The 23307-nt window shown below is 42.7% G+C and overlaps 1 protein-coding gene across 9 annotated transcripts in view; it reads right to left on the reverse strand.

Annotated features, from left to right (window-relative positions):
* Positions 1 to 1521: 1521 nt before the first annotated feature.
* Positions 1522 to 23307, reverse strand: part of PRORP (protein only RNase P catalytic subunit) — a 94118-nt gene continuing 72332 nt past the window's right edge. For 8 of the 9 annotated variants that reach the window (XM_084843659.1, XM_084843597.1, XM_084843625.1 and 5 more), the window contains exons 6-8: positions 4173 to 4321; positions 2319 to 2514; positions 1523 to 1946 (exon numbers count right to left, since the gene is read on the reverse strand). In XM_084843659.1, the coding sequence (XP_084699785.1) occupies positions 1818 to 1946; positions 2319 to 2514; positions 4173 to 4321 (474 nt within the window). In that variant the 3' untranslated portion in view covers positions 1523 to 1817. Of the gene's footprint in view, positions 1947 to 2318; positions 2515 to 4172; positions 4322 to 23307 lie in introns of all 9 variants that reach the window. The other variant, XM_084843608.1, reaches the window with a different exon arrangement.

The raw sequence follows: 23307 nt of genomic DNA on the forward strand, positions 1-23307 counted from the left end.
ATCCTGTGCAAAATTACTTGGAAGCAAGCCCCACTGAACTCAGCATTTACTTCTGAATAATCAGACAGGATTGGACTACACATCTCTGGACAAAGCCCCTGTCACGTACTCCATTAATTTGAAACTCCTCATTAAGATCCTCCATCTTTCTGCTTTTGCCTAGAACATTTGTGTGCATTTCACTACACAAAGATTGCATTCCCCTTTTTGTTCCTTAACCTGAATTAATCCATTCTCATTGGATTCAAATCCCTTTTTCCTACTCCTACCTTTGTGTCTGTCTCCTACAGCTGCTTCCTGTTCCATAGCCAAACCAATGGCTGAATCTCTTCTCAAAATTAATTTCTTGTGCTGTTTTTCCTGGATCACTATTACCTCACCCACTCTGACCTGTCTGACATCAGTAAACCCTTTTCTATTCTTCTCCCTTTAACTTTTTTCTTTTTATGGCGCTTAATTGTAAGCATGCTTTCCAGCAGCTAAGTCTGTACAGCTAAATATGTACTATATAGTAGCAGTGATCATCTACTTCCATCTACAGGTGTTTCAAAAAATCATTTTCCTCACTCTTAAAAAAAAAAAAAAAAAGGAATATGTCGTGAGATTAGATGTATTCATTGTATCTTGCTTGCTTAGTATTTGATACTGTATGTTGCAGTATATGCGAACCAGCTCAAAGAAACTTTGAAAGGATAGGGAAGACTAGAAGCATTTGTGAAAAAGAGTATACCTGTTTTTAAAGACTACACATCATAAAGAACAAGCAAAATATCTTATTATGATGTGGAGAGAAATGATTGTGTGTATGTCCATCTTACTGGACATAATTGGGGGATGGGATAACCTGCTTCATGACCTTGGTCCCTCTAGTGACTGGGATGTGGGATCAAGATTATTCCTTTTACTTTTTTAGAATTTCTATTAGATTTTCTCCTTTACACAATACAAATAAAATAGGGGGATGGGTTGGGGAGGCTGGAAATACATTTAAATACATATATAAGCTCTTATTGATATTGAAGCATACATATCAGTGTAGGATGACAAAATATGTGTTCAGAGACTGCTGTCTGCAGTAAGCTGCATGTTCAAACACAGAAAGGGCAGCAAGGTCCTCTGTCCATTGAAGAGTCAATGGTGAGGAGGATCATTTCCTTTTCAACTGTGTTACAACCTAATACTTTGTCCCATGGGCTGAAATCAGAGGCATTAAGAACTGAGTCAGCCTGTATCTACATATTTGTACACTTTCTCTCATTTCTTGGGTGTGATGTTAGTGTAATGGGTCCCTGGGAATGGGATATAAAACAATTATAGGCTGCTTTTTGACACCCCCCCCCCCCATTAGCAATGCTGGCATTAGCAAAGCAGAGAGATGCCAAATTGAGAATGTAGGAGCATATGGCCAGCATATACACTAAAGTGAGCATATTTCTTTCCTTATCATAAACTGAGTAATATCTGTATAAAAAAGCTCCTGTTTGGAGGCTTCTGGGAAAGACGGTCACAAGAACAAGATGTATAAAATATAGTTATTGGTGAAAAGGAGGAAAATCTGAACACCCAACTAAAAAATCAACACTGAAACAATTATTTACTTTCAAATCAGTTGTTGAAATCCAGAAATATAACTAATATTTTCCATAGTTTTGAAGACATTATGGAGAGAATCAAATATGGGTTGATGTACTTCAGGGATTCAATCAAGTTCTGGTCTTTTTAATTGGAAAATCAATTCCATATTGGGTGCATAATATTTGGTTCATATGAGATAACAGAGCTATGCATATACTTTTAGTTTGGAAAAAATGCATCCTTTATTTCTGTTGAAGACAGAGCCATTTTGTTGGCACTTCATAAGAAGATCTTTCCAAGAAGTTGTCATCATAGGGAATATGCCATGTGTTACCAGTAGTCTGCACGATCGTATCATACTGCAATACAGGCTGTTAAGTAAAGAAAGAGAGGTATTTTAACACAGTTTTAATGCATATAAAAATATAAATATTGCATATCTCCTTGCATATATTCCCCCTCTTTTCAGATAGGAAACAAGGATAGCATTAATAAGCAAAGTAGTTACTAAAGGAATACATTTCCAAAGCAATTACTTAAGAGGAAGACTATCAGTAAATATTAAACTTACTTCAAATTACCAACTCAGTCCTTTGAGGTTAACATTTTAATTTAGGGCACTTATCTAGTTCTCTGTTACTCTATGAAGATTATACTGAACCAGATATACCACTGCTAGAACTAAATAAATATTGAACTAAATAAATATTTAACAGAATTAGCATGAATACAACCAGCAGTACCTCAAACTGTATCCTCTTTCCTGGTGTGTAGCTAGATAGCACAATTTGATGTCCACGCTGCCATTTAAAGAACAGGCATCGAGTAAGACAGTCAGAGAGACAAGCCTTATGATCACGTAACAGATCTCTGGTGACAAACCTACAGTGATTGCCTGAGTGAAGAGTGGCATAGAGCAGGAACGGATCATCTTCAGACCTTAAATCAGAAAAAGCCAAAGAGGAATATCAGGTTTATAGAACTGACGCAGGCACTAAATTTTGTTCACTCCAATTAATTATGCGGCTATTAAGTCAATTCATCTTTTCCTATCTATCATTATAACATCCAAATTTTAGGAAACACAATTTTACAAAAGGTTTTTGTGCTAGAAAGCACTTGTTTTCCAATATAATCTGATGATATAGTAACAAAAGGCAATTTTGCCATCTAACTGAACTGAAATGTAGCAAATCTATCCAGACCAAACATGTAAATGTGGTCCATTCCAAGCAGAAACAATATTTCAGCTATCTAGGACCTGGGTACTAGCATCAAATATTTAGGCCTAGCTCCGAAAATAGCTGAAACAATATATTTCAAACTTTTAAGTGCTAAAATCAAAACTTAAGGCACCTAAGAATTACTTTTAGTCTCTATGGAAAGGTTTTTAAAATTCAAGTGTTCAACAGAATTGTGCCTCTCAGTTAATTGTGGATTTATTTCCAAAAGGTTATAGTAGAACCACATTCAATCGCATTAAACCGTCATACCTTAATTTATAGATTTTAGCTGCAAAAATAACTAATGGTATTTTCTATCGAAGATAATTGAAATAGGCAAAGCTATGACAAATGTTCTTTAAGCATTCTATGGTATTATTCGGCTGTTGGGCGGCACAGAAATGAAATGAATAATAAATATGCCCATTTTCTTTTATCTCTTTCTCTTTGTTCTGACAGGAACTTCCACGTGATAAGAAATGTGATTTCTCCTAATGTGAGCTCTGTCGACATTTAATCATAAATAAAAGTTAAGTCCTGAAACAAGATACTGTATTTTTTTCATTCAGCATTTACAACATATGGATGTAAGCAGGAGAAAGTATGAGACAGAGACTAAATGGATAATGAGAGTTGTTTGATCTTTCAGCTGAATGTTTGCAAAACTCTAGTCAGCTTCATTTCTGTATCACAGGCAGCTCATCTAGCAGTTCTCTACAGTGCTGCTCTTAATGACTAGGTTGTTATACTTACTGTGTTCAAATATGGTTTTGAATACAGAGCAGCTGATCATTGGTTAAACATATACAAAAGAAGGCTATAATACTGAACAACAACAAGGAAAGAGCTGTATTCATTTTATATTACCTTGGGGAAATAACTGAAAAGTATAACAGAAAAGTTCAAAATTAAGAAAGAGGTAACCTCAGGCCCATGGGACAAATCAGGCCCTCTAGGACTTTCCAGATGGCTACACACCCCTTCCCCTGTCTCTACCACCTTTCATCTGACCTTGCATCACTGTTTTGTTGTTTCCTGGCTTTTGCACAGTTTCCCCCACCCCATTCTAAAAGGTTGAAATACCTCTCCTAAGGCTTAGTTACTTGCAGTAAGAGCTTTAAGCTAAGATATGCTGGTATTTGGGGCGTTTTGGGCTCCATCTCTTTTGCCCTGCCCAACACTGGAATGTGGCCCCAAACCTTCTCCAAAATGGAATTCAGCCCTTGGCCTGAAATACGTTCCCTACCCTGCAGTAGATAAAGATTGTACAGTTTTGTATACTTAAAATCGCATCATCCACTTATCAAGGTGTCTGCAACCTGTATCTAGTGTAAATATCTCTGAAAATGGCCATTTAAAAAAATCAGAACATACATGTTTTCAGTAAAGAAGAAGTCTGCTTTCTTCTGCATAGCAGCCATATTATTTCTCCTCCACTGATATGATCCATTCAGCATGTGTTTGCGCCCCAGCACAAGTATCCGCAGGTTCTGCTGCGCTAGGTGGACGACAACTTCGAGTAGCTATGGGGAAGGAAACGGGGAGGGGGAGAAGCAAACTTTCAGTGAACCAGAACTTAGGACATTGAACACGGAAAAAAGTTTTTAATATGTGGGTCATTTCTTGTATCCTTATCTTTCTGGCTTGATACTAGAGAACATCCTGCGACCTCTATGGACATATCTGAACCATAGAATTAGTGCAGGCCACTGCTGAAGTCAAAGTTAATTTAACAAATAGCTGATCAGCATAATCTAGGCTGAAAACTTAGAAAATCTATGTAGGAATCTACACACTTTCTGTCTTTCATCTTAAACTGTGGTTCCCCCTCCATCATTCCCATATTTTTGACTTCACTTTTCCAATACATTCCTACTATAATTCATCCTCAGCCTCTGGGGAAGAGAGGAGGGAAACAGACTGCATTTGAAGTTGTAAGCCTGATTAGGAGTTGGCTGTGGGGTGAAGCATAACAGGAAGTCAAGGATATAATAGGAAGGCGAGGGTGTGAAGCTGAGTTGCACCAAGAATGGGCACAAAGCCTGAGTCAGCTCAGATTCTCTTTCTGCCACAGGCAGAATGAAGTTGTCCCTCCATGAACTAAGAGTGAACCCCAGAACCTCCTGAGACAACACAGAGCATTCTGGAGCATTCCCACCTTTACCTGGGGAAACCAGCTATCCTAGAAACACAAAGGGCCGCACTTGTGCATTGTTTCTAGCATAACCAGAGTTCCTTACATTGTGTTACTTCAGTCAGCCGCCTAGGCTGTCAGTATTTATTTGTTACATTTATATTCCAGCTTTCTTCCAAGGAGCCCAAGCAGTATACTTGATTCTCCTCCTTTCCATATTGTCTTCACAATAGCCCTGTGAGGTAGGTTAGGTGGAGAATCAATGACTGGCTTAAAGTCACCCAGTGAGCTTCATGGCTGAGTGGAGACTAGAACCCAGGTCTCCACAGTCCTAGTCCAACACTCTAGCCACTACACCACACTGACTCTCCTGCATAGTATGGCTGAGCTGGCCTGACACAAAGCAATAGACCTGTTCAGAGAACTTAGTATGGCCCTGCCTAAGCTTTGAAGGGATTGCGGGTGGCCCAGTCGGGCCATGGTTGGGAACACCATTTTGCGTGTTTTCCCATAGGAAAAAGAGTCAGTTTTGGGGGCATAGCTAAGCTCCCCCTTGTCTGCTCTAACCCAAATGTTGCACATAAATAGCTACGTAATTTTCAGGTGGATTGGCTAGGTTTGGTGCATAACAAAGCTTATTATGGGATGTTATCAGGAAAAAGGATTCACCCATCATGTAGGGCCTCATGGACAGAAGTTAGCATTCCCCTTTTGAGATATAGGTCTGTGGGGAGTTCTTTTAATTTTTTTTTAACTGTTCTTTATTACATTTCCATTATAATATATGTACATTATCTGTCTGTACAACTTTGTTCAACAAATGCATAATAAACTGTGCAACAATTTACAAGTATCCATGTTACTCTATTAACAATCATAACATATACATATTTTACTCTTAAGAACAAATATGTAACCTAAACTAAACCTTCGCTGCGAGTTTTGGTTTTTGTTTGTATTTGAAAGCATGCATTATGATTTTGTGCAAAGACGGGCATGATAAAGGACAAAGAAGGCAGGGACCTAACAGAAGCAGATGAGATTAAGAAGGGATGGAAAGAATACACAAAAGAACTATACAGGAAAGATCTTAATGTCCCTGATAGCCATGATAGTGCGGTCACTGAACTTGAGCTGGACATCCTAGAGAGTGAAGTCAAGTGGGCCTTAGGAAGCATTACTAATAACAAAGCTAGCGGAGATGACAGTATTCCAGCTGAGCTATTTAAAATCCTAAAAGATGATGCTGTTAAAGTGCTGCACTCAATATGCCAACTAATTTGGAACACTCAACAGTGGCCACAAGACTGGAAAAGGTCAGTTTGCATTCCAATTCCAAAGAAGGGCAATGCCAAAGAGTGTTCAAACTACCGTACAATTGCGCTCATTTCACATGCCAGCAAGGTTATGCTCAAAATCCTACAAGCTAGGCTTCAGCAGCATGTGAACCGAGAACTACCAGAAGTACAAGCTGGGTTTCAAAGAGGCAGAGGAACTAGAGATCAAATCGCCAACATTCGCTGGATCATGGAGAAAGCAAGAGAATTCCAGAAAAATGTCTATTTCTGCTTCATTGACTACGCTAAAGCCTTTGATTGTGTGGATCACAACAAACTGTGGCAAATTCTGAAAGAGATGGGGGTACCAGACCACCTTACCTGTCTCCTGAGAAACCTGTACGAGGGTCAAGAAGCAACAGTAAGAACCGGACATGGAACAACCGATTGGTTCAGACTTGGGAAAGGAGTACAACAAGGCTGTATATTGTTGCCCTGCTTATTGAACTTATATGCAGCGTACATCATGAGAAATGCCGGGTTGGATGAATCACAGGTCGGAATTCAGATTGCCTGGAGAATTACCAACAACCTGAGTGCTGGCTAGCAGAGAGGAAGTTGGGATAGAGAGTGAAAGCCATCAACCAGCAGTACAAGGGTTAACAGATTGGGCTGCACCACCACTGCAGGTGTTAATGGCGCCTAAGGTCTTGTCCTTCGCCCTGTTTTTCCCAGCTCTCGCAGCCTTGTGCCATCAGCAGAAGCTGGTAGCACAGTATAGTATATCAGGGGCAATACTCATTGCAGTAGCTAAGAGGCTTCAACAATTGGTTGATACGTTGTAGTTGAAAATGCACCTCCAGCTAATTACAAGCCATGTATCCTCAGCCACTGTTAGCCTATTAACATCAACAATGTGGTGACAGCATTTGTAGCTAGTGACTGGAGCTGCCTGAAATTAACTCCCGCACTCCTATAGGCAGGTAGAAATGGGGTGGAGGCGGGGCTGGGGGGGGATGACAACTGTTTGTCTTGCTGTGCTCTGCAGCCCAAATTGTTAACTTTTGGTTGTGCTTGGCACTGGCTTTCCTCTCTATCTGGTATGACATCCCAACTTCCTCTCTGCCAACCAAATGGGAAGTGGGATAGGGGTGGAGGCTATGGGTGCCAAACTGTTAACCCCTGCTTTCCCTCAGGTGTTTTCACTCAGTTATGAAGGGCCAACTCTGACTTGGTGTGCATATCTCACAGGTCCAAGCACTTAGGCTCTTCACTAATAGGTCCCAGATCCCTGTGGTTCTGCAGTCACATGTGCATCCCAATGGACTCCTGTCCTTTGTCACTTGCTACACATCTGCTGTTCCCTTTGCCCAAGCCGTGCTGTGGTTTGAAAGGGGGCTGGTGTTATGGTTGGAAAAATGATTTATCAGCTTTTGTGTGTTCAGTTCAACCTGTACTGTAGATGTTGCCACTGATTAGTCAAAAGCTTGAGTACCAGTGGAAAAGACCTTCAACACCATGGAGTAGGAGTACCTGGAAACAATCCTGCATGCTGTACAAAAGCTATCTGTGTTGAAAACAATGGGAAATGCTTTATGTTTTAGGAAATTTTAAATACCCCTTCTACCTGTTGCTCTTCCTAACGGTCTACTACATCTAATTTAAGCTTTGGCTATTACTATGGTGGTCTATACATAGCTACAAGGGGATTTCCTGTCTGGTTCTGCTCCCACACATAACTGTTTCTTAGAAAAGGAGCACATGAGGCAAACCACTTTCTTTTAGTCATAAAGGAAATGGAATATAGTTCAAATTGTTAGAATGAAGGCAAAGGTTTCTTTCTTTACAACTGCATATATATCCTTTCCCCCGCCCCAATCAATGGTTATTATTTTCAAAAGGCAAACATGCTACTATTTAGGTATTAACACACCACAGATTTCTGATAAAGATTGCGGCCCAATCATAGACCCATAGAGTTGGAAGGAGTCTTTTAGGCCATTGAGTTCAATTCCTTGTTCTGCTAAATCTTCGTGAAATCTACTTCTACATCTGTAAGAAAAACCTAAAAGCCCACAGTAAAAGAGCAGTGTTTCCCTGTGCAATATTTATTTATATTGATCTGAGCATGTCTGAAAGCTTCCATCCACTTAGCCCAAGCTTCAAGGTCTGAGTCAAGGAAACCTTATTGAAATGGCAGGAACTTGCACTGGTAGACTAACCATCACTTTACAATGGGAAAGAACACTTTTCAACAGGATAATTTGTTCATAAGGAAACAACTGAAGTTCATTTTCAAATGTAAAGACCCCCTAATATACAATACAGGTGTGACACAAAACAAATCTGTAGTCGCTTTTGAGGGCCTTGTTCTTACTATGGCACTTTTAACACTGTGCACTTGTGATCTCCATGGGCAATCTGGTCAGCTACTCTCAGGAACATATCAATGTTTGTGCTTCTCAGTTTATTCTAAACTCACACTTCACCTCATATACCATTAAGATCCAGGATTTCATCATGCTTCCATGGCATGCCCAACGTACTAGTCGTCATTTAGAAAAAAACCAAGGGATGCTAACAGAAAAGAATGCGCTTTTCCAGGATAATGTAGGCTTAAATCATGCAACTTCTTTTAAAAGACTGATTTACAACAGTGCAAGCTGCTGAAGTCCAATAAAAATAACTACAGCTGTGAACAAATGTTAAAAATGGTGCCTGTGAAACAGGAAGTGAATGAAGGGAGTGACTCAGAGGATAAGGTGGAATTGGGCACTACAGCTTGTAACCGTCCCCTGGGTAGTGCCTAATTATGCTGGAATTATAAAGATCCAGATTTTATGGAAAGTTGCACCACTACAGAGGAAGATGGTATGTTTGTGTTGCAAATGGCAAATGTGAATAATTCACTCTGCACCCATCAGTCAGAGAGCTGGTGTACACAGTGGGCTGTGGTGCATGTGGGCAGTCATTCTGAATATTCAGTGCCCAGCTGTGTCTTGTTGTGTCGCATGAACCTGAGGATTGTGGTTTATGCAAGCGTTAAGCAACCCTCATATAACCCAACAAGAGACCACGGGTTATGCGAGGGTTGTTTAACCTTCGCATAACCCATTGTGCCCGGGTTCGCATGACATCGCAAAGTGCAACTGGTCTTTGAATATTCAATATGGCCACCTGCATGTGCTAGCATGTGTCATGGTGGCCTGTTTGGTTGTGTGAATCAAGTCACCAGCTCTCAACCTAATCTATCTTGCAAGGTTGTTGTGAGGATAAAATGGGGGGAGAGGAGAATCATGTGTTCTGTCTTGAGCTCCTCAGCAGAAAAGTGGAATAAAAATGTAATAAATTAATTAAATGGTATGTGCAAGATTACATGGTACTAAAAGGCACTTCATGATTCTGACTCTAGCTTTAGTATTAAAATACTGCTATTCTCTGTTCTAGCACCCCACTTTCTCTCTTCCTCAGTGGTCCAGGGGACCTCAGTGATAGCCTTTTGCCCAGCCCCCCACCCCATCTGTTCCTGGACGTGTGACAATCTGCCAGGGAGGGAAAGGGTAGTGATGGGTTTCAAGTCCTTGTTTTTGCAACCTTAGCCATCTCCCACTGAGACATTCAAGAAAGTAAATATGGAAATATCGCATTAAAATACAATTAAGTGGGAGAAGATATAAGTTATTAAAACCACATACTACTAGCTTAGTCCTGGTTTCCCTATACAACTAATAGAAAGATCTTATAAAATCCCCAGAGATGCTCAGGCTTTGGTTTTGGAGATTTCTAGGGAATGGGAATTCCATAGTTATAGGATTACTTTTGAGAACACCTTTCTGCATGTACTTGTCACCTGAATGAGATGCATGGCTAGTACTGTTAAGAGGGTAATTTTAGTTGAGGATCTCAGTGGCATGTACTACACCCATACGAAGGACTGCAAGGTTTCAAAACTACCATTTGTGTTCCTAGGATTTGCACAAAGTTTTGCTGAGTCCTGTGTTTCTGGGCTTTGGGCAAGGAACTCCAAATCATCTTTCTTTTTATTTTTTCCTAAGGTTGGGATGAAGGAAGGGATCCTTGGCAATAGGGCTCAGAAACTCCCCAGGCAGTTGGACAGACTAGGATGTGTCAGACGTTTCACTTGGACCGGTGGCAGCCTATCAATAATTTTTCCCTAGGGAACCCTGGTAAAGAAAGGTTCCACCAGGAAGGAAGGTTATCCCCCTTCCCAGTCCGTAACAGTCACGGTCACACTGTATGTTTGGGTGTACACTTTTAAAACGTACTGTTTTTCAGAGAACCTGAGAGAGGTTTGGTTTCATCATCATACTGACAGCACAGAGTACTGCATTTCCACAGGAAGCTGCCTTTTGCAAGGTCTGACTATTTGTCCATCTAGCCCAGTACTGTCTACTTGCACAGCAGGTCCCCAGGTTTTCAGACAGAGGTCTTTCACATCACCTGCTACCTAAACATTATCACTGTAGATATGAAAAATGGAACATGGGACTGCATACACAGCATGGGGGTCTGCTACAGAGCTATGGTCCATATTGGCCTTCACTAACCTAGTGCCCTTTAGATGTGTTGGACTACAATCCCAATCATCCCCAGTCTCCAAGTTGATAGGAATCTTAGTCCAACACGTCTGAAGGGCAGCAGGTCGGGGAGGTGCATATGACCCCACCTAGGCTATTAAGAAGGAGTGCCAACAGGGCAGACCCATAAAATGACCCAGGAGAATGGTCAGCTATCATCCACCACCGTCCTTTTGAAACCTTCCTGTTAAGATTGGAAGGCAACAGATTTGCTCATTTTCTTGTTCAGCTGAACAAGTACCTGCAAGGTCTATGCATGTAATTGTAGCTTTAAAATTGCTCCATGACAGGTTGCTGTGTTCCCACAGCAACCTGTTGTGCGCAGCGCCTCACCACATGGATTGGGCAGATTTTTCCAGACATTTGAAGTGAAAGATGGGAAGCTGCCTTATACTGAGTCAGACCATTGGTTCATCTAGCCCAGTATTGCTGTTGACACTGGGCCAGTTTGTACGATTGCTGGAGCCCACCGTGAAGTCTGTGTGTGCTGGTGGCCACTGTGAATATTCAAGTCATGGTGGGCGGGCACCACAGCTTATCATTACATGTAAACCTAGAGCAGGGTGGGTTGTTGCTGAGGTTAACCACCCACATCCCCAAAACAGCCTATGGGTTGGGGGTGGTTTGTTAACCATGGCAACAACCTACGCTCACTGGGTTCTCACATTACAATATGCTGTGATGACTGACCACCATGGTTTGAATGGCTGTTCACAATGGCCGCTGGCATATGCCGCAACCCACTGAGGCTTATTTAAGCCATGGTGGTCAGTGGTGATCATGCAAACCAGCCACTTACTGGAAGGGTCTCAGGCAAGAGTTCTTCCAGCTATACCTGAGAACCCTGGACCTTCTGCAGGCAAAGCATGTGCTCTGCCACTGAGCCACCGCCCCTCCCAGTGGTATAGAGAGAATTTCCTGGTGATCCACTGCACCTGAAATCATTTGCCACAAGATGACAGCTGTCACGTGGAGCTAGTTAAAGCAACTTCCTTGTGCTGCCGGACAGCCATTGTGTTAGCCAAGGTCTCTCAAAACCATCTGTAGTAAAGCCAGGAATTCTGAAACAGCTAGTCACATTCACAAGCATAGCACACGGAAAGCTTTTGTTGGGAGGCAAGAAAGCCAAGTGGCTGTCTGATGAGGCTTTACAAGTAGCTGAAGAAAGAAGGGAAGCGAAAAGCAAGGGAGAAAGGGGAAGATATATCCAACTGAATGCAGAATTCCAGAGAATAGCAAGGAGAGACAAGAAGGCCTTCTTAAATGAACAATGTAAACAAATCGAGGAAAACAACAGAATGGGAAAGACTAGAGATCTCTTCAAGAAAATTGGAGATCTCAAGGGAACGTTTTGTGCAAAGACGGGCATGATAAAGGACAAAGAAGGCAGGGACCTAACAGAAGCAGATGAGATTAAGAGGAGGTGGAAAGAATACACAGAAGAACTATACAGGAAAGATCTGAATGTCCCTGATAGCCACGATAGTGAGGTCACTGAACTTGAGCTGGACATCCTCGAGAGTGAAGTCAAGTGGGCCTTAGGAAGCATTAGTAACAACAAAGCTAGCGGAGATGACAGCATTCCAGCTGAGCTATTTAAAATCCTAAAAGATGATGCTGTTAAAGTGCTGCATTCAATATGCCAACAAATATGGAACACTCAACAGTGGCCACAAGACTGGAAAAGGTCAGTTTACATTCCAATTCCAAAGAAGGGCAACGCCAAAGAGTGTTCAAACTACCGCACAATTGGCTCATTTCACATGCCAGCAAGGTGATGCTCAAAATCCTACAAGCTAGGTTCAGCAGTATGCGAACCGAGAACTACCAGAAGTACAAGCTGGGTTTCGAAGAGGCAGAGGAACTAGAGATCAAATCGCCAACATTCGCTGGATCATGGAGAAAGCAAGAGAATTACAGAAAAACGTCTATTTCTGCTTCATTGACTACACTAAAGCCTTTGATTGTGTGGATCACAACAAACTGTGGCAAATTCGTAAAGTGATGGGAGTACCAGACCACCTTACCTGTCTCCTGAGAAACCTCTACGAGGGTCAAGAAGCAACAGTAAGAACCAGACATGGAACAACCGATTGGTTCAAAATTGGGAAAGGAGTACGACAAGGCTGCATATTGTCACCCTGCTTATTTAACTTATATGCAGAGTACATCATGAGAAACGCCGGGTTGGATGAATCACAGGTCGGAATTAAGATTGCCAGGAGAATTATCAACAACCTCCGATATGCAGACGATACCACCCTAATGGCAGAAAGCGAAGAGGATCTCAAGAGCCTCCTGTTGAGGGTGAAAGAGGAGAGTGCAAAAGCTGGTTCGAAACTCAACATTAAAAAAACTAAGATCATGGCATCTGGCCCTATCACTTCCTGGCATATAGAAGGGGAAGAAATGGAAGCAGTGACAGATTTTACTTTCTTGGGCTCCAAGATCACCGCAGACAGTGACTGTAGCCATGAAATTAAAAGACGCTTGCTCCTTGGGAGGAAAGCTATGGCAAACCTAGACAGCATAGTAAGAAGCAGATACATCACCTTGCCGACAAAGGTCTGTCTAATCAAAGCTATGGTTTTCCCAGTAGTAACGTATGGCTGTGAGAGCTGGACTATAAGGAAGGCTGAGCGCTGAAGAATTGATGCTTTCGAACTGTAGTGCTGGAGAAGACTCTTACGAGTCCCCTGGACTGCAAGGAGGTCAAATCAGTCCATCCTAAAGGAAATCAAGCCTGAGTGCTCATTGGAAGGACAGATACTGAAGCTGAAGCTCAAATATTTTGGCCACCTAATGCGAAGAGAAAACTCTCTGGAAAAGACCCTGATGCTGGGAAAGACTGAAGGCAAAAGGAGAAGGGGACGACAGAGGATGAGATGGCTAGAAAGCATCACCGATGCAATGAATATGAACTTGAGCACACTCCGGGAGACAGCCCAGGACAGGAAGGCCTGGCGTGCTATGGTCCATGGGGTCACGAAGAGTCGGACACGACTGAACGACTGAACACCAATTCTGATTGACAGAAAGGGCAGGAGACAGCCCCACCACAAACTTGAGAATTCGAATTTTAGGAGCAGATACTCCCACAGACAAAAATGAGATAGGTGACTCAAGGAAGTAGCATAGGTGAGAGAGTACATAGTCATATCCTAGGATTGAGTGGGGAAACAAAGATTAGAACTCAGGTGTGCAGATGTAACGTCTACGCCCAAATGCACAGACATAGGAAAACCTCATGATTATGTCAGTGATAGCAGTGACAGCGCAGTCCCAACATCCCTACAAAGCAATGGGAATTTAGCAATCAATGGAATCAAAATTGTACCAAGTCACTGTATAAGCAAAGAATAGCATCCAAAAGTCCCAATTCCCAGTCAAGGGCTCTTAATTGCTGGTTTGCACAGTGTACAGTGTGTGTCATACATTTTAAAAGGTCAGGCTTTTCGTACAACGGTCTTCCTCCTCAGAACACAGAAACATTTCTCAGATGGGAATTCCCTGAATGCTTTTGTAAGAAAGCACAAGGAATAATGACTCAGCCAGATAACTGCTCACCTGCTGCAGCTTTATCACATAAAAGGAAGTCACCTTCAGGTGAATTCTTGTTTCCTGGTACAAGAAGAATTCAAATAATTCTGCAGTTTTCTGCCAAATAAAGGCGGGGTGCATGTATAAAACACCTTAGGCCATACTAACAAATATTGCACATAAATGAAGAACTATTTACTAATGATATTTGTAACTATATTTTGCAAGAGTTTGAGCTTCAAAAGGAAAATATGAGGGATGAGTTCTGGAATACATTATTTTTCCACTTGCTTTTTGAGGAGATTTAAACTATGAGCAATTTGGGTGAGCTCATAATGTCACAAAAAATATTACACACACAAAAAGCACCTCTCCCACAGAATCCATATTAGGCTATAGCAGCAAAAACAAAGAGGCCTGTGGTTCCTTAAAGATGCTAGTCCATAAAAGCTTATTTCATAATACATCTGTTAGTCTTTACGCCTCAAAGTTTAAGGTGCCACAAGCCTCATATTTGTTCTCTCACAGTAGGCAACTTGAAACAAGTACTGAAGGTCTACAGAACAAACAAAACCAACCTGTTTTTTAAGGCTAGCAGTATGTTGTTTACTGAATGCCAAAGCTTTATTACCATAAGCCATAGTAGGGGGGAGGGGGGAGTTTTCCCCAAATGCATTATTTTTGCAAATTACTCTTGCTAAATGGCAAACTGCTATGACTTAGTATTAAATGGATGTCACAATCCATAAAATGTCACATTCTATGGAAATGTATTTTGCAGCAATCTTTTGATAAGGAAACAGTCTCTTTTGCAACACTACTGACTCAAAATAGGTTTTTCCAAAAATGATCGAGCAGCACTCAATTATGCGGTCCAAATGCACAAAGATGCAGATAGGATAAAAAACACTGGATTAGCTCTCATACATATACCAAGCACGGAAACAGAGACAACAAGAGGGAGTAGTGGGTTATCATGAGGAAAGGAAGAGAGTCTCCACCACCTCTCAAAGTCTCTGCTGCTCTAGAGCCAGTAAGTTAATGGAAAAAAGTTCTTCCTTTCTCTCTCTTTTCAGAGGTTCTACCAGTGTAAAAGAAAATGTTACCTTATGGCCAAGGGATGAACAGGATTCATGCTGGAGACTACTTTAAACTGAAGAACAGTTTAAAATACACAAGGACCAGTTACCAGTTCTTAGGGTTGTGGCTATATTTATTTCTTTATCTGATTTATAGCCCACCTTTCTACTAAAAAATGGCACTCAAGGCGGCCATATATAAGAACGCTGCTTCGATTCCCCTTGCAAATCTTCTCCTAAAAACAGGGCTGGCCCAAGACATTTTGGTGCCCGAGGCAAAGGACAAGATGGTGCCCCCTTTCATAGAATCATAGAATAGTAGGGTTGGAAGGGGCCTATAAGACCACGGAGTCCAACCCACTGCTCCCCCTGCTGGACTGGCAGCTGATTCCTACTTCAATACTGGGAACTGGATAGTGTCCTCCACCACACCTAAGGCAGCAGGCTAGATTAGGAGGCCCAGAACAGAATGACCTGGTTCAGAGGACATAATAGCCCACCCTGAGTTAATTAACCCTTGGGGCACCAGAGCCCATGCTGTCTGCCATTATGAATATGCAAGCCCCAGGCAGGGTTTGCCATGGCAGAGGGAGTTATTTGAAGGTTAAACAACCCTCACATAACTTACAGAGTTGCATATTCATAGTTCTTAAACTAGCCACAGCTCTTCACTGATTAACCCACAATAGGCTGTTGTGCTTTGCAAATTGGCCGGTTTTGTGGTGTACACAGCTCTGACCTCCAACAGAGGGGAATTTGGAGAGGAGGCAGGTTCTGCCACCCAACCGGGGGGGGGGGGGAGTCCCTTCCACTCCTTTATGCCTCAGTTAGTTATAAGAAGCTGCCTGATACAGAGCCAGACCAGGGGCTACCTAATATTGTCTAATTAACAATACATCTCAATGGTCTCAGGCAGGGGTTTCCGCTCCGGGAAGTGCTAAATCTCTGTTGTGCAGGCAGTGCATCTCACTTGCAGAACAAAAGCAGCAGGGCACAGCACAGCACCCTGTTGGAGACTACCCAGAGTATGTATGTAAACCAGCATCGTGAGATCATCTCAATCTCCTTTAAAGAGCCCTGTTTTCCATTTCTTTTTAATAAGCTATACAAAGAAAAAAGACAGACAGACATGGGCGCAAAAGAGGATGTGCCCAGTCAGACAACTGCTGCACCCACACAAATGCAGACACACGGATGCTCTTGCTCTCATGTCTGCGTGTAGGTGGAGAGAAGTGCAACATGATTTTCTTTTATGTAGGTTGCATCCATTTTACAAGCTTGCTAAGAAGGTTAGTTGATTATATCTGGGGCACACTTCACCTAACAGCAAGGAATCTCGCCCCTACTTTAACAAAAGTGCATTTCAGGTTTCAGTATGCAATATTCCAGAATTCCCCCTCCTCCCCAGCACTCCGATCCGCAAAACACAAACATCTGAAGGGTACCAGACTGACTACCCATGCAATATAACATTGTGGTCTGGATCCAAAGAGCTATTTTAGACACATCAGTGGGCTTCCACTCGGGAGGATGTTGACGTTGAGTAGCAGACCACTCCCCCCTCAAACTGTTTTTGAAACTCTCCTGTTTCAAAACAATTTCATGCAACATGGTGGGAAACATTTGGGAAACATGGCCAAAGCCCCTTTGGGAACACAGATGTTGTTACGCAGTTCTTTAAACCTGCCCTATAGTTGGAGATGAGAATAAGATCACGAAAATCCTTTCAGCATTTACAGACACAACAGCAGCAAGCAGCTCATGTTAGAAAGAGGGAAACATCTATGTCTTCAGGCTGTAATTTAAATAAGCCTCCAGTCCTGGCAATTAAGATTATTATTATTATTATTATTATTATTATTATTATTTCATCCAGCCCATTTAGTGTGCAAATGCTTTACAATGTTATCAAATGAGAGATTTTCTGTGTCTAAAAGTTTTGTTTCTAGCCACTTCTTGAGAATTCTTTTGGAACCGTGGCATACGCCAGCTTATTGTTATTCTGTACATGCAATTGTGGCGGCTGGCTGGCATAGGCAGCATTTGTATGATGCTTCCAGCAGCAGCCAAGACCAAGAACTCTACAGGAACAGTAAGAGGTATCTGTAGAGGTACTTCCTGCTACAATAACTGCACAAAATGGAGCTTCCAGACGTACTCTACAAGGATCAAATGAGATATGACAGGAGATCCGATTACAGAAGATCTGTAATTTATTTGTTTTAAAAAATATATAAACCTTCCTACACCCACAAAAGTGGGCGTAGGGTTCCAATTAAAAACATCCACAATAAAACAGTAAAACATTGATCCATAAAAATGAGAGGAATAAAAACAACAGCCTGATTCACATGCAATGGCAGGGCTGCAGAACCTCTTTCAGCCCAAGTCTGAATTCCATTTCGAAGAAACTCTTGAGGTCCACATTCCAGTGGTGGGTGGGGGCAAAGGCAAAAGGGGCAGGATCAAATCCACCTAATACTTTAGTTTAAAGCTCTTACTGCCAGTAACTAAGCCTTAGGGGAGGCAGGCCAACCTTTTAGAAAGGGGAAACAACTGCACAAAACCTGGGATACTACCCAACTGGTCATTGGGGAAAAGGTGGTGGGGCCAGGGAAGGAGGTGTGGCTTTCTGGGAACTTTGGGGGGCTAGATAGGGGACACCAGAATGACATTTAACAGGGATAATGCCAAGTTCTGCATCTAGGAAAAAGAAACCAAATGCTCAGGATATGGCCCCTGAGCCTGAGGTCCTGCACTCCTGTGCAATGACATCACAGGTGTTTTTTAAACCCTGGGTTGCCATGAGCGAGCCAGTATGCTAGTGCACACAGCTTGATTGCTCCTGCTTGGCTCCTCTTGCCAGTGGGAACAGCTAAACAAGCTAGGGGTGCTCAGAACTCTGGCTTGGCTCTCCCCAAATCAGAGAAGTAACACTTTATTGGATCTCCTGCTATTGTGACCAGAACCTCCACTTTTTAAAACAGCTTTATAGCAGCTGCATGGTGATCGTGGGTCTAATAGGGCCTGCAGTACTGGGGTGGGAGGTTGGGGTCATGGATTAAAATATCTCCTTTGAAGCTGCTGTTAGCCCCAGAACAAGGAGGCAGAACAAGAGCCAGTGTGGTGTAGCGGCTAGAGTGTTGGACTGGGGCTCAGGAGAGCCGGGTTCTAGTCCCCACTGGCCATGAAGCTCACTGGGTGACTTTGGGCCAGTCACAGACTCTCAGCCTAACCTACCTCACAAGGTTGTTGTGAGAATAAAATGGAGAGGAGAAGGATTATGTACGCCACCTTGGGTTCCTTGGCCTGCATCACCAACGGCCTGCAACACCAACAGCCTACAGCACCAAAGGCCTACAAGATATAAGAGCATACATGCCCCCCAGAAGGCAAGGGGAAGACCAACCTGGCCCCATACGTTGGCCAGACTGAGACAGCAGCTGCAAGGAGCTCGCCTCACCCCTCCTTGCAAGAAGGAACATGTAGCTCCAGCTGACAGTTCCCTGGGACTGCAGACTCTGGCCTCATCCATTGGCCAGAGAACCAAGGTCCATGGGGGAGGCTGCCACCGCCCCCACCCCGCAGGATAAACATCACAGCAAGGTGGAGACCAAACTAGCTCAAAGTGGGCTAGATGAAACACCTATCAAGTGGATCCACAGTTGGTTACAGACTCGGACTCAAAGAGTGCTTATCAATGGGATCTTCTCAAACTGGGGAGAGGTAACGAGTGGGGTACCGCAGGGTTCAGTCCTGGGCCCAGTGCTCTTCAACTTGGATGAGGAGGTGCAGGGAATGCTTATCAAATTTGCAATTGAGTGGGATAGCTAATACCCTGGAAGACAGAAACAAAATTCAAAGTAATCTTGATAGGCTGGAGCGCCGGGCAGAAAACAACAGAATGACATTTAACAGGGATAAATGCCAAGTTCTGCATCTAGGAAAAAGAAACCAAATGCACAGTTACAAGGTGGGGGATACTTGGCTCAACAATACTACAAGCGAGAAGGATCTTGGAATTGTTGGAGATCACAAGCTGAATATGAGCCAACAATGTGATGTGGCTGCAAAAAAGGCAAATGCTCTTTTGGACTGCATTAATAGAAGTACAGCTTCCAAATCCTGGAAAGTACTAATTCCCCTGTACTCAGCACTGGTTAGGCCTCATCTTGAGTACTGTGTCCAGTTCTGGGCACCACACGTTAAGGACGCAGACAAACTGGAGAGGGGACAGAGGAGGGCAACGAGGATGATCAGGAGACTAGAAACAAAGCCCTATGAAGAGAGACTGGAAAAACTCAGCATGTTTAATCTTGAGAAGAGAAGTCTGAGGGGAGATACGATAGCGCTCTTCAAGTACTTGAAAGGTTGCAACAGAGAGGAAGGCCAGGATCTCTTCTCAATCATCCCAGAGTGCAGGACATAGAATAATGGGCTCAAGTTACAGGAAGCCAGATTCCGGCTGAACATCAGGAAAAACTTCCTGACTGTTAGAGCGATATGACAATGGAACCAATTACCTAGGGAGGTGGTGGGCTCTCCCACACTGGAGGTATTCAAGATGAGGCTGGACAGCCATCTGTCAGGGATGCTTTGACTTGTTCCAGTATTGAGCAGAGGGTTGGACTCGATGGTCTTATACGCCCCTTCCAACCCTACTATTCTATGATTCTATGAACCTAGGCCCATACATTGGCCAGAGAAGGAACAGCTGCAGGGAGCTTGTTGTGTCTTTCCCTGCTGGAAAGAACATCTATAAGAACTTTGAAACTAAGAATTCATGCCTGAATTTTTCTTTCCTTTTGTGTCATGTTTTTTTAGATTGTAAGCCTGAGGACCATGGCTGTCTTTTTTTATCTGTGTAAGCCATTCTGGGAGCCTTTTTTGGCTGAAGAGCAGGGTAAAAATGCTACAAACAAATGAAGTTAAAATTACAGGAGGGAGAAGGGGAAACAGGATTACAAGGCAAACCATGTGCTGAACATGATTATTGGATATTGAAAGATGTAATATGATAGAGAAACCTATACAGCTTAAATTTGAAGTGCTATCTGCTTTCTTACTCATTTAAATACCTCAAACCTGACCTAGTGTAAGACTTTCTCTTCCTAATCTATTGGTGGGGTCTTTCTCAGAGCCTCAAACTGAACATATATTTATGTGGAAAATTGAAAAGGAAGTGCAGCACAGTCACATTTGACTTCAAAAAACTTCTCTAAAATGAACTGGTAAAAAGGTAGCTGAAAGGGGGCATTAAGGTTGAATCCCTTCAAAATGCTTGGAGGTTACTCAAAACCACAGCAATAGAAGCTCAGCTAGAATGTATACCAGAGGTCACTCCTTCACTTCCTTACTCTGGGATGGTGGCTCATAATACCCTGCAGCTAGGCTCAGATGGAATCCTATAATATAAGTATATATCCCCACCTTTCTTCATTTCCCACCCACCCCTCCTTCTGTTCAAGGTAAGCATACCAGTCAATTTCTCCTTATGTAAACAAGAAGAATTCTTGGCAATTTGACCTCTACCATGCCCACATTTTCGTCTGTCTGTCTGTCTATCTATAGATATATTACAGTGCTGGCCGCACACATGACCTTTTAAACAAATACATTCCTTAATTTAAAATCTCCTTAAAAGTGCTTGAGGACTGAGGTCACGGGGGGTGAAGGTCACAGTCAGTTAAGGCCTAAGTTACCAGTTGCATGATCATGAGGACAGAAGGAAATTAGATGCCTCTTTGTCTTTATTAGGGGCCGCGGTGGCTTAGTGGTTAAGACGCTGAACTGCAGACCGGAAGGTCGGCAGGACAGCAGTTCGAGACCCGAGTGCCGCGTGACGGGGTGAGCTCCCGTCTTCAGTCCCAGCTTCTGCCAACCTAGCAGTTCAAAAGCAAGAAATTGCAAGTAGATAAATAGGTACCGCTTCGGCGGGAAAGGTAACAGCGTTCCGTGCACCTCAGTGTTCAGTCATGCCGGCCACATGACCACGGAAGCGTCTTCGGACAGCGCTGGCTCTTCGGCTTAGAAACGGGGATGAGCACCGCACCCTAGAGTCGGACATGACTGGTTGGGGACACCTTTACCTTTACCTTTTTGTCTTTATTACACGTAATGTATTTCCTTTAGGGCGGGCACAGGCAACATGGTGCCCACAGGTTCCAAGGTGCCTCCAGACACTTTTCTTGGTGCCCAACAAGGTACCCTACCCATCCCACTTTTAAAAAAATAACTAACTCGTTTTCTTACCAGCAGCTGGGATTCCTGTGAAATAGGTTTCTGCTGGTACTGAAAACTGGGTTCAAATGAATTGTTCAGTGTTTTGGGTCTCAGACTGCCTTTTGGGCAGGTTACTTGTCCTTTGCAACGCCTCCCATGGCAGCCATTTTATGGTGGTGCCAAGCACAGCTTCTCAAACCGCCAAATGTGCCCACAGCCCAAAAGGCTTTAGTGGGGACTGTGTGTATCTCTCATCAGGAAGGCTAAACTAGCACCAGGGGGTGTGCCATTTTCTGTGTTTTCCCTTTTACATAGCTGAATGTGCTGTATTTCCTCCTACCAACCCCCCACTCAATTAGTGCTTACATAATTTTCTAACTTTTAAAGTATGATGTCTGGTAATAGTTACCAAAGAGTCCTTACCATATATGGAAGTGAGGTTAAAATGTGAAAGTGCCATCCTCAACTGTGTACATTTTTTCTATGGAAAAAATGGTGGGTGGAGGACTAAAAATATGCTTCAGACACAACATCTGTTCTCAAGTGATAAAAATCACAGGGAAGATTAAACATAGCTGTAAATCCATTTTTCCACATGATGTGTGGCCAGCACCTTTAAAAAAGCATGTCCGTCTTTCACACATGTATAATGGCAAAAAGACTTAAAAGTGCTTTCACTGGGGTGTGTGTGTGTGTGTGTGTGTGTAGTCAGCCTGAGACTAAAAACCTGACCAAAGATGCTTCCTACCTGTAAGGAAACTCACCTTTTAGTTAACAACCTTCGATATGTTGACCTTGAGGTCAAGAATGACAAAATAAACGTTTCAAAAACAACTTCATCAAGTGGTTATATACCACAGCACAGCAAGTGGCCAAGTACCACAACTAGGGATGGGCAAATCTATTTCAGTTCTGCTCAGTTTCTCATTTTTCCAAACTAAAGTTTGTTTCAGCTCAATTCCAAATCAGCGTATGGTTTTTTTGAAGTCTGAACAAACATCTGTATGCATTTTTGTGCATACTTTTGACCCAATGTATGCATTTTTGTGCGCACAAATATATTACACACACACACAAATAAATATACATGGGCGTAGAGAGAACAAATTTTAACAATGAGGACTGCAATTCCTACAAATTTGCTGTCCTTTCCCCTTCCACCATCACTCCACTTACCTTCACAACATACTAGAATGGATCACAGCCATAAAACATTAACAGAACAACCCTATACACGTGAACTCAGAAGTGAGCCCTATTGAGTGCAATAGGGCTTGCTCCTAAGTAAGTGGGTATGGGATTGCAACCTAAGGCTCTATCCTGCCTGTTGGTTTCTACTTTCACAAAGTGGTAGAGTACAGAAGCATGGACAAACTCAAAATGTATAAAAAATACATCCCAGATACTAGCTTCATGTGTTCACAAGTGGGGACCTACAGGTGTGAGGGTGAATGGAGAGACAGAGGAAGGGATCAAAAGAAGTGTTTTACTCCCTGTGTTTGGTGTCCCATCCCACCATCTTCTGCTCTCCGTCTATTCCCATTGATCTCCTATCCTGCACCCTCGAAAACTCCTGTGTTTACCACCCCACACCCAACTTCAGGAACTCTCTGGACACAGCTGCCACCTGGCAAAGATACCTTCTACCCATGGGTGGCT

This window comes from Heloderma suspectum, chromosome 1 (assembly GCF_057233095.1).
Source record: "Heloderma suspectum isolate Gila_16-S chromosome 1, 16-S_ref, whole genome shotgun sequence".
NCBI classification, from domain to species: Eukaryota; Metazoa; Chordata; class Lepidosauria; order Squamata; family Helodermatidae; genus Heloderma; species Heloderma suspectum.